General features: G+C 41.6%; 1 protein-coding gene across 7 annotated transcripts in view; it reads right to left on the bottom strand.

Annotated features, from left to right (window-relative positions):
• SEMA3F (semaphorin 3F) overlaps positions 1–12,153 on the bottom strand; it is a 127,225-nt gene that overhangs the window by 112,211 nt on the left and 2,861 nt on the right. For 5 of the 7 annotated variants that reach the window (XM_081900273.1, XM_081900279.1, XM_081900275.1 and 2 more), the window contains exon 2: positions 3,367–3,526. In XM_081900273.1, coding sequence (XP_081756399.1) covers positions 3,367–3,478 — 112 coding nt within the window. In that variant the 5' untranslated portion in view covers positions 3,479–3,526. Of the gene's footprint in view, positions 1–3,366; positions 3,527–11,844; positions 12,091–12,153 lie in introns of those variants that run through there. The other 2 variants (XM_081900276.1, XM_081900274.1) reach the window with 2 other exon arrangements.

Below are 12,153 nucleotides of genomic sequence, written 5' to 3'. Positions count from 1 at the left end.
AGGTCCCCACAAATGGTCTGTGGCCTATGTTCAGTTTGGTGCATCAAAGACGTTGTGCAGAATCAATACTGGATAATTAACTCCAACTGCTGCCACAACAACCCTTACTATAAGAGGGGCAGAGCTGGGCTAGACTTCCCCTGACAGTTTACTGAATGTGGTTAAGAAGCTTTACAGAATGAAGTACACCAAAATACAGAAGAGCTAGGAAGAGGATATTATAATATCTGTATGAATCTTAAGTATCACACTGAGTCAACATAAATGATTTCGTACCTGAGGTCAAGCATATCTCAACCCAGTGGCGTATCAACTAGTCTAAATTGCCTCCAAAATCAATTAATCTATTTGTTACAGCTAAAAAATAATTCAAAGAAACAGGAGTAAAAGAGGACAGGGTGTTACAAGATGATTCACCCCTGCATGACAAACTGCACCTACCAAAAGTTCTTCCATGAAACTATTAGAGCACACAGTTCTTCCTTTTAACTTTGGCTACCCTTCATACAGTGAGTGCAGAACAAGTCGTTTGCATTCGTAATTTAGCACTGTAAATTCCTAAATAAATGCTTGCTTAGAAAAATAATAAGATCTGCACATCAATGTCAAGTGATCAGAGAGCCTCAAGTGTCCTATCAAGGTGTAATTCTAACAGCCACCCTGTAAAGATATATCCGTATCAGTACCTCCTATATTGCAGATATGAGTGGTATGGCTATTTCTGTTGATTTCTCTGCTAGAGAGAAGTATAAGACATGCAGGTGTAGTGTTCTAGACATACTTAGCAATCACTTTCATGCATCCCTGTGCTTGCAGGGCCAATGTGACTCTCAAACATCCTGCAGATTAGCTGCAATTACAGCTCATAAAGGTAAAGGCCAGAGGATGTTTCCTATTGAATCTAATAGCACGTCTGTGCTCCTATCACCACTGTTACCAAATCTGTGCTCCCATCACCACTATTACCAATCTCCTCCTGCCACTGCCAGTCCCCAAATCCTGCCAGTACAGTATGTGAATGTAACAGAAGCCTACTTACAAAAACATTGAAAACACAAAAATAGTCATACGGTTGCAGGGTAAGTGTCCACCTATCACCTCATGACTCACACCAATAAATATTCAAAAGATGATGGCTCTTATAATGTGCAAACATGTTAAGCACAAGGTTCAGACTTACTGGTGATGAGCTACTGTGGGCTCCACACAACCTGCAATAAATACTCAAAGCTAGACACAAATGATATTTTTGTCATTAAAATGACAATGTAATAAAACACATTTATTGACAGATCTTAAAAAGCAAACTTTTAAACATACACTATTCATCACATTCCCTGATCACCTCTCCTTGATCTGCAAATCTCTCACATTTTGTCATGTGCCCAACACATGCAATGTCATGCTGCAGAAATCTGAAGAGTAAAGGAGCAGCACAGTATGAAAATAGAGGCCTTCATGTCATATCCTGGCAAGAAGAACTTGCAATCTATAAATACACCAGCCCTGAGATACACACTGATTCATTTCCCCTGATTATGGAAAAGGAAGAAACATTTGCAGGAAATTTGTACCTAAGCTACAGGCTTCCTTTGCTTTTAGTGCATAGTTACCTATAGATGCTACCCTGACCAGAGTCATACTTTCATTTTTGAGGCAGCACTTTGTATTTTGCACACTGTATGAAATACAGTGCTGTATTCCCCTTGTTTATAATGCAATTTCATGCTACATGCAACTTGAAAGTACAATGAAAAGTTCAAGTATCTTAAGTCATGTGTAGTGTATTGTCTTTTATATCACATCACTATAATTAGCTGCAAGCGCACAGGAAGTAGACACACTCACGCAAGGCGACAGTCATGTGCACATAGAATTTGCTTTGCCTATTAGAGATCTTTTCTGCTATCTTTTAAGGTTTTTGTGAGTATGGTAAGCTTTTCTATTGACTTAAAACTAAAACATAACCCCCAGATCTGTATCTTGATACTCTCCAAGACACATTCCAGATACAGAACTTTTAACAAAACATTAATTGCCAGAAACTGTGTGATGGTGACAAAAGGCATGGGGACAAGTCGGCGTTGCCAAGCCAAGTGTAGAAACAAAGTCAGCCAGCTATCTGAGACTTACAAAGTCTCCATCACACGCACCACCACATCTCCTTTCCCACCGCTGGTCCTCCACCTCCTGCAGAACATAACATTCCCTGTCCCTCTTTTTTCTCTTCCCTTTAATGGGCTCTGCCTAATTTCCCCCTTACCAGTGCTATCCCCAGCAAGGTGAGCACTTCAGCCCTGCAACCAGCATCAATTCAGTGATACAGCACAGAGAGAACACTATTTTCTAACCACTTATATTTGAAAGACAGAATTCGAACAAATCAGTAGCATAAACAGATTTGTCCCTACCCACCAGAGGTTAAACATAGGGTGGGAGAGGAAGGTGGGAGAAGGAGGTGCCAATCCAGTTCTGCAAGATTTAAGCCACTCTCACAGACAACCATAATAGCTGCACAGTTAGCTCACTTGGAAATTCTCAGCAAAAGAAAAATGCATTAAGTTAAAAAGTCATCATAAAGTAGTCTGAAAAAAATCACAGGATGAAAAGGTTTTACTACAAGTTGGCTGATGTGTTGCTCTTCATTGAGCATGCAAGCAGAAGCAGTACGAGGACAAAAAGGCTAATGTAGATCAGACTCATAAGAGGCATCCTCCTTCCTGTGAGGTCAATTAATTAATTCAATGCAGTATCCTTCACAGGCGATCATTGCCGCATGCCAACTAGCCCTGAAGATTTACAGACAGTCATCCCAACACCTGTCTCCTCCTCGGCATGGAAGATCCACATGCAGCACTGCAGTCCCTTCCTAGGAAGCTCATATGTGACTTGCTGCCAACTTCTCAGCACACATAGCAGCTTGGGTTCACTGAGCTGTCAATCTGCTGTCTGTACTGCCAGCTATGGTGCTTGACTCTAAAAAAATCTAAGGAAACTCCACAAGCTGCAAGGCCAGTTATCTCCAGATGGAGAGAGACACTGAAGTGCAATGCACTACATGTGTGATTGACGTAGGCTGCTAGCCCAGGGGCTTCTCAGAACCTATTCCAGAAAAAAGTGTTGCTCATTATCGTGGCTAGGATCCCAAGAAAATCTGCTGCTGGAAATAGCATTCTTGGAAAGATAGAGTGGCCACTCTAGCAAACCTGAAATTAAAACAGAACCTCCAGGTCTGGATCTTGGTGCCCTCAAGAGACACATTCTGGATGCAGAACTTTTATCAAGCCATTAATTGCCAGAAAACATAACACAAGGAAGACCACAACTATGCTATAACACTGATTTAACATAGTGTCTGTGCCTTACCTTTGAAAGTGAGCTGCACTCTTGGAGTAGCAAAGAGGTAATCCTTGGAGTAGGATGGCCACCAGCCTACAATTAGTAAGGTTGCCCAAAGCAAAAAGCCAACGAGGGGCATAGTGGGAAGAGGTGTGAATCCAAAATCCAGGAAGAATTCTTAGGGAATCTATAAGAGATGGGAAAGTGAAGACAGAAACATTATTTCCCAGAACAGGTTATGAGACAGGAACTGAACTAAAATTCTCTGGTTAAAAGTCATTCTATTATTCTGCTCAACTCTACCCTTGGGAGGAGAACTTTGCAGGTTTAACAATTCACCAGTCTGTCCTTCAGAAGGCTAGCCCATTTCCCCAGTGCACAGTCTTTGTCAATCAACTTAATTGCAATTCTGAAATTAAGATTAGGTGAGAGAACATCTAATTTTGGAGTGGAGAGAAGAATACTGTTGCAGCAGTGAATACTGTAAGACCCAATCAAAATGGGCTCATAATATATTGTGCCTCCCCCATACCCATTATATAGTGCAAGATGGCTATACTAGATCCAAAACGCAAAACTATGGCTGTGATTACCTATGTCAAGTTATATTACTCATTGTGAGAGAAAATAGTGAGAGAATCAGCCCCGCCCTATGACTAAGAGCTAAACTTTGGGGGTTCCTGGAGCACACAGGAACCTGAGCTTCAACTTTCTTGTTCTGCATTCCTTTAACATTATGGTTTTAGCTGGCCTTATACACTCCCCTATATTGAGGATACTCTGGCACGTCACACTTCAGAGCATCTTCTACATAATTATTTGGATTAACTTGGCCTCTGTGTGTGTTTTGTGAACTTTTCATTTTAGGTTTCATGGAGCCTCTAGGCCTGAACCATTCTTAGCCTTTGATAAATATTTTTTGTCTTCAAGGTAGCAGATAAAGAAAGAAAACAACAACTGCAGCACATACAATATAGAACTCATATATATTTGGAATGGAAAATTCTCCCTTCCTCTTCTGCCCACCTCTTCTCTTGAATGAAGGGGGGGGGGAATCCAGACACTGCTAGCGTCTGGTTCCCAGAGGCATTTGTTACAGCAACTTTCTGTATTTAAATGCATAGAGAATAATGAATTACATAACACAAAGAATCCACCAATAACATTATCAGTATTTATGATTTAAGTAAGATTAATGTAAGCTTTTTGGGTTAGTTGCGGTACTCTTACGCACACTTTGACCGTGTGTGCCTTTTCACTGACTGAACTCTTAACCAGGGTCACTGTCTTTACCACCAGAACATCAGCTTTTCACAGTGTGGCTGGAGCAGTCTCCAAAAAGAATGAATACCAGACCGTATGAGCCCAACTACAATTAACAAGCTCACATGCTGCTCTCATTTGGTAAAGTAAACAAGGTTTGATTGAGGGGCAGTAATCAAGTCGGCTCCTCTCAGGAATGAAAAGAGTCCTTATAGGCCTATCCTATGGCAGTCAGAGCCAGCAGCCCACCCACTGGGGGCTTCTCCACCCCCACAAGAGTGCCCCTTCCCTACAGAGAGAAAGAGAGGAGGATGGGGCTGCAGTCTTTATGATGTACTACCTCTGTACCCTCCTGCCGAGCACAGAAATGCAGTGAACCAGGGGGGAAGAGGACTTGTATGGTGCATTCTCCACTTTCTAGTCAGGAGAAATCTGGACTTAATTATTTAAAACACACACACAAAGACAAAATGCATTTTTCTTAATAGTAGAATTTAAAAAAAAAAAGTTTGTGTGTACCACCAGCTGGGTTCCACTGGGCCTCTGAGATTTGACAGACTTGCCTAAATAGAGTGCCAGGGCCCTGTGAAACTGGCTAGCCAGAAATCTGATGGGACAGTGTGTATGTGAAATTTGCAATATTACCTTTATTCATCACAAAGTGTAAGTTACATCCAGCTTTCTCCACTTCAGCTGACACCCCACCCCCAAAATACACATACCACTTTCTAATACACAATGCACCTTTGCTGAGTCCCTCTGCATATGAACCAAAGATAGCTTCCTGGCCCCCCGTTTCTCTGGAGGAACTGTCTTTTATACCACTGGATAATGTCTATTCAGTCACACAATACAGCAACTGAACAGTTTTGATTTGTCTGCTTTCTGCACTTTCAGTTGGTGTATGCTTACAAAAGCAGTTACTCTAGGGCATGGGTAGATAAACTAAAGCCCGGGGACTGGATCCGGTCCAAACGCCTTCTAAATCCGGCCTGCGGACGGTCCGGGAATTAGCGTGTTTTTACACGAGTAGAATGTGTCCTTTTATTTAAAATGCATCTCTGGGTTATTTGTGGGGCCTACCTGGTGTTTTTACATGAGTAGAATGTGTGCTTTTATTTAAAATGCATCTCTGGGTTATTTGTGGGGCACAAGAATTTGTTCGTTGTTGTTTTTTCAAAATATAGTCCGGCCCCCCATAAGGTCTGAGGGACAGTGGACCGGCCCCCTGCTGAAAAAGTTTGCTGACCCCTGCTCTAGGACAACTGCAAACCATTCCTGCGCCGTTTTAGCATACTTAACTATATTAAATTAAATTAACACTTCACAATAATTAGTTCACTGTTTGTTACACCAGAGAAATGGACAAAACACATACAGAGCCCTAGATTGGCAATCAGAAGAACTGTTTCATCAGTGGAACTGCAGGCTTTTGATGCAAACTACTTTCCCCAGAAGTCAATGTTAAAAGCTCTCATTAATTTTAATACAACGAGATATATATATTTTTAATGTCATTGAGAGGCATCCAGCTGGAAGACTTATTGTGTTGGGGAGCTGAATAAATATAGGGGAAATCGCAGGAGTTGGCAGTCTACAGAGATGGAACAGGTGGAAAAGGCTAACAAGCAGAATAGAACAACAGAAATACTGTAATATTGAGTGCAAAAGCTCCAACACACTATGCCATAGTGACTATGATGATAAGGTCTAGTCTATGCTCTCTTGATGGTATACTGTAGTTGAAGGGCATCCCTACATGCACATGGGTTAGTACTCATGAATGAACCACTCAGAATGTGCTTCCAGATATGTGCTTCCAAATATCTGTTGGCTCTACCATCTCTTTTGGGCAACTGCATAGTGTTATCACAGGCAAGAGTTCAAATGACTACTAGGCATGGTTATATTCTACCTCCAGTTCTGGAAGCAGTTTGTCTCTGATTACCAGCTACTGAGAATCTGAAATGGAGAGTTCCTTGTTGCATTCTAAAATAGATGGGCCTTTGATCTGATCCAGGGGGACTTTTCATATATTTTTAAATTTGGATCTTCTTCCCCTCCACCCAGACAGTAGGTAACATTTTGTTTTTCTGAGCAGCTGAACCTGTGAAGTTTGCAAGATCCCTTGGATTCAGTATGTGGCATTCAGCCACAGCCCTTGGAGTGGTACTGGACCCCCCCCCAAAAAAATAATCCCTTTATTCTTGTTCAGTAAGAAGGAACCTGTGCTTTCCCAGCTCTTAAAATGCTCATTTGAATGGATCACAAGGATTTGAGTCCTTATTCCCTTACCACATCAGGAATATGATGGTAAGAGGCATGCATCAAAGGTCTCCTTCTCTTGTTCTGTTTCTATTGTACCAAGAGTACATATGGATGCAGTTATAAAGCATGCTAAAATTATTCAAACAATGTGTGTACATGTGAGCAGGCAAAACCCCTTTAAATATTTAGAGTTTCTCGCTTGCAATCAAGGTAACTGAAAACCTCAAACCTAATGTACTGCATACACATTATTAGCACTTCAGCCAGTTTCTTAAGAAATTCTTAAGAACAATTTGCAGTAAAATGTACATACACATACCACAACTAGGGAAAGGAAAACCGACCAAATGGCTCCCTATGGAAGCACTTCCCAGTGTGCTCCAAATTGATGAATGCTTAAGGTGGGGGGGTCAGGGAAGGTGGAGGCATAATTGCTACCAACACTGCCCCCTCTGGTTCGCTGGTGAGATGCAGGGAAGTGGTAGTTAATGACAGAAACAAACTTCAGGGATTTCACAGGAAAATCCTTGGAATCAGTCAAACAAATCCAGACTGGCTCTATGGACGTTTAGGGTAATTGATGGGCCCCCAGGAGAACACAGCTTTCTTCGGCTGTGGGCAATGCACCACAATTGCAGGAGTTAAAATTTCCCCAAGGGCAATATATCATAGCAATTTCCTTTGCACTAGGTAAATATTTGTATTATTTGCCTGTCTTTCCACATGCATTCACACTTCCCCTTTCGGAGATTCTTCACTCAGTGCACACATCAGTTCTTTTTGGAACCAGAATGTCTAAAATCCAAATTACCCTGTGAAATAAAAGCTACAATCGGCTGCATTTAAATCAAACCCCCGCCGGCCTTGGGAAATAGTTCTGGCAAATACCAATATTGCATTTGGATGGTGCTGTGCGTGCCATTGAGAGTGAGTGAGATGGCAAACAAAGGAAAAGAGCAGAGAAGGGGGGAGGGAGCGGGAGAATGTAAGAAAAAGAAAGCAGAAAGGAGAAACAGAAAGCTGGGAGAGAAAATCAAAGCGATCAGGAAAATACTGTACTGTTCTTGAGAAGTGTTCCCTGGCTCTAAAGTGTCAGTCTGTCTCCTGATGGAATGTGTCACTGTGCGGACTTTAGGGAAAAGATAGTATGTCATGCTTGGAGACCAGCGGTCCTTTTGCATATGAAGCTCAGCCACTTTTCAGTCGCCATAAATAAACAAGAGATTATTCCAGCCACTTCTGAGCCGAGATCATAATGGAAGGAAAAGAAGATTGGGGACCCCTTCTGCTGGATCCTAGTGCATCTGTTCAGGAAGAGAGGGGTCTCCGATCAGTTTCAGTTTATAAATGTCAGTGCATGCATCTGAGCCTCCTGAGAAAGGAGCTTAAAGAACAGGAAATGTTTGGAGAAAGGCAGAAAGAAGAAGAAAAAAATCAGGAATACAACAGAAATTATTAATAACTCTATGACTAATGTGTGCATGCACACAACTGGACAATGATGCCAGCAAAAGCTTCCATATCTGCTTGTCAGGGCACGGGGCTAATAACTTTACCAAACTACACTAAGCTGCAACTCTCTGATCCCCTCTGTGGCACCATAGCCCAATTTCTGTGTCTCCCTGGGCCAGGCATAGGCAAACTCACCCCTCCAGATGTTTTTGGAACTACAACTCCCATCATCCCTGACCACTGGTTTGGTTAGCTAGGGATGATGGGGGTTGTAGTCCCAAAACATCTGGAGGGCCGAGTTTGCCTATGCCTGCCCTGGACTATAAGTTGTTTTTTTAAATATTTTATTAATTTTTCAAGCATAAAACATACCTTGAGCACACAAATACATCAACATTATGCATAAAAGAAAAAATATAAAAGAAAAGAAAAAAAAACAAACCTTTCATAACTTTTTAATAACTTATTGGACTTCCTCACATCTCCCTTACCCTGCGTTCTCTGCAATAAAAATTATCAGCAAATTGTTACCTTGTATCATACCTTATTTTATACTTCTCACATGTTAAGTTTCTTAACCTATAATAGTTATTATCCATTAATTATAACTTGAGTTTACCATGAATTTACCGGAACCATACTTTTCCTCAGATCGTATAAATCTTTCGCCTTTTACTGCCCTGGACTATATGGAGACAGGCAGAATCCTCTTGGAATGTTTTATTCCTTCTAGCCCATTGTTGGGTTGGTATTCACAAGGAGCAGCAATCTAAGTACTTCCTCTTTTTCATGTTCACTTTCCCTTACCAAATTCATGTATAATTATGAGAATTGTAACAATTGTAGTAAACACAAAAGAGGGTCTATTAGGCACCTATTCTTAAATTGCTGATTATAAAGCATGCAGACTTGTTTCATACTGAATCAGTCAATCAGTCCATTTAACCCAGTATTCTCTATTCTGACTGACAGCAGCTCTCCAAGTTCTCAGAAGGGGTCTTTCCTAGCCTTGTTAATTGAGATCATTTTAAGTCAGAGATGAGGAACCTGTGGCCATTTAGTTGTTGTTGGATTCCAATTCCCATTAGTCCCAGCCAACATGACTGGTCACAGTCTCACAACATCTGAAGGGCTGAAGGTTTCCTATTCCTTGCTTTAACCGGGGAACCAGACATCTTTGCCTACCATGAGTTTATTAAGAATGGGGATATGCTGCTGGATTACCGTAAGTTGAGAACTAGTTAGGAGTGGAAAAGGGAGCAAATATCTCTTTCTTGTCTCTTTTTGCCTACATTAACGGTATTTTTCTCACCCAATGTTAAATTATTCTCAACTGTACAAGGAAATAGTAAAAATGTGAGAATAGCCCACTAGTTTAAAGTCAGACACACATTCTTACCTGCTGACATATGCATGTAGTACTTTCTTACATTGTCAAGCTCATCATGAATAAAGTAGCAGAAATGTGTTCTATGGCCTTTTAGGAGCAAGGCCACCTAGGTAATACATGTTTTTAGTTTTGTTTTTAAGAGACCAATAAAAAGGGATTCACAATTAATAGGGGTTAAAATACTTGCTGATATATCTGGCTATATAAAAATCAAAATCTTATGAACTAGTTTGTGAATGTTATAGTATATAACTGTGCCTGTACTGCTCTACAAAAAGACCTCACACACACACTTTGAAATGCAGGACAAAATAATATCAAATTGCATGATTACAGCCATATGATTAATAGTATTCTGAGGGACCCTCACGTCTCAAAGTTACTGGTCAGCAAGATACCCTTGGCTGATCTGCAAATTTGACAACACAATCCATCTGTACATCTCTATTCCTGAAGACACGTGTAATTAAAAAAGCTAGACATACTGCAAAAACCAATTCTATAAGTTTAGTACCTTCTCCAACTGCAAATCCTTTCATAGACAAAATAGCACCACCTACCACAAGAGGGAGGTAGCAGCAGACTCAGGGGAACCTCAATGTTTGCAGAAGTACAAAAACCCTTTGGGGAGGAAAAATCATAAAGGGGTAACTCAAAACAGTCTAGTGAGGACTGAGCATGCTGGATGACCACAAAATGTTGAACGAATATTGAAGGGGGAGGGAAGAGAGACAAGCAAGGTGGACGGAGTATCCTGGAATGTAAGACTGGCTGAAAAGGAGCACTCCACACTGCAACACTTTGTTGCAAACTCCACTTATCAGTATAACTCAGTATATTTTCTCTGACATAATTCAAATGTTTTTAGAATGTACACATAAAAAACAATAGCGTTATAGGATGGCCTATCATTTAGTTTTGTTTCCTAAGTTATGTACTGGAAAGCAAAGTACATTCCATGACCATCTTGGCTTGTAGCTGTTTCTGGTCCTTGCATCTTCTATCCGACTAAACTTTCCTTGGAGACTGATTTATTCAAATGGCTGGCCCTCTAAGTGTTGTATCACAATAAGTTCCACAGGTTAACTGTACATTGTGCAGAAAAGTACTTCCGTTAAGTTCACATTCTGACACGTGACACTAAAAAATTTGCTCAAGCATTTCTTTCCTTATTTTTGCCAGATGTGAATGTTGTTAAGATAGGCTCTACTGCGTGAGAGAAATTGACAGTATAGTCAAACTGATGCAGGTTTTACATTTGCATTATAATAGAGCAATTTAAGAGTGCACCAATTTAAGCCTCCCAAGTGAAAATACCCTGAATGTTGTTTGTGCAAGACAGAAAGCATAAGAGAACCAATTTTTCTTCAATTGCATGTTATCGCTTTTGTAGGTTTTGAATTGCAGACCCAAGGAAATGCAAAATACACACACATAACAACCACCCTTGCCCTCCACTTACCCGTAAGTCTTATTTGTCTTCCACCCAAACCACAGTGAGAAGTGAGGCTGCTCAAGACAAGGGCAGAGCCAGAAAGCAGACACCCGCCTGGTTTCTCAAGTTTCCTTATTTGATTAGAGCTATACTGTTTAATTGATTTGATTGGCTGGATCAACAGATATATATACACACACACACACACACCTTTTGACTAAAAAGGTACCCTTGGTTATCCGGCAACAGACTGCTATGTATTGCTTTTCGTGACACCTGGCAAACACCATCTTTGAAAAAGATACTTCCACTCTTCTTACATGCAGGAGAGGATGCCTCTTTCGTGATAGTGCCTCCTAGGGCATATTCACCAGCTAAACACAAAGAACATAAGCTGCCCTTTTTTTCTTTTTTCTTCAGAGCTGTTTTTCACAATATGCAAATTATGCCCATTTAATCAATTCACCAATCAACAGATAGCCTAAAAACTACTAAGCTGGGTGGACAGTCCCGCTTTCCACAAGTAAAGCTTCAGAAAGCAACTCTGCTCTAGTCGGTCCTGAAAGGTGGATATATAAAACCTACGCTTGCCCAGAATGCCCTTTCGCAGTACAAAAGCCGCCACCCCACCCCCACCCGCACACATCTTCCACACGAGCTACTATCGCGTGCCAAGCACGAGAGGCCCGAGACTCACTCGCGACTTGTGAAAAGCGCTCCTCTTCTCGCACTTGCTGGCCCGGCGAAGGCGCGGGCGCTTGAAGCCGCGGGAAGTCATCGGCCCCGCAAAAATGAAGAGCGGGGCGTGTGTACCTTGGCTCCCTAGGAACGCGAGGGCCTCGAGCTCATTAATTAATTGCCCGCCAGTTGCGCGCTTTACGGGGGCACAAGAAGAAGCCGAGCGACGCTGAGGCGGACGCGAGGCTGGCAGAAGAGAGGGCCGAGCGAATGAAGGAAGGAGGGGCAGGCCGGCCAAGGAGGGGTTTGGCCCACCAAACAACCTCGA

This window comes from Podarcis melisellensis (assembly GCF_964234715.1).
Source record: "Podarcis melisellensis genome assembly, chromosome: 2".
In the NCBI taxonomy this organism is placed as follows: domain Eukaryota; kingdom Metazoa; phylum Chordata; class Lepidosauria; order Squamata; family Lacertidae; genus Podarcis; species Podarcis melisellensis.
This window is presented reverse-complemented; position numbering and strand designations above follow the sequence as displayed.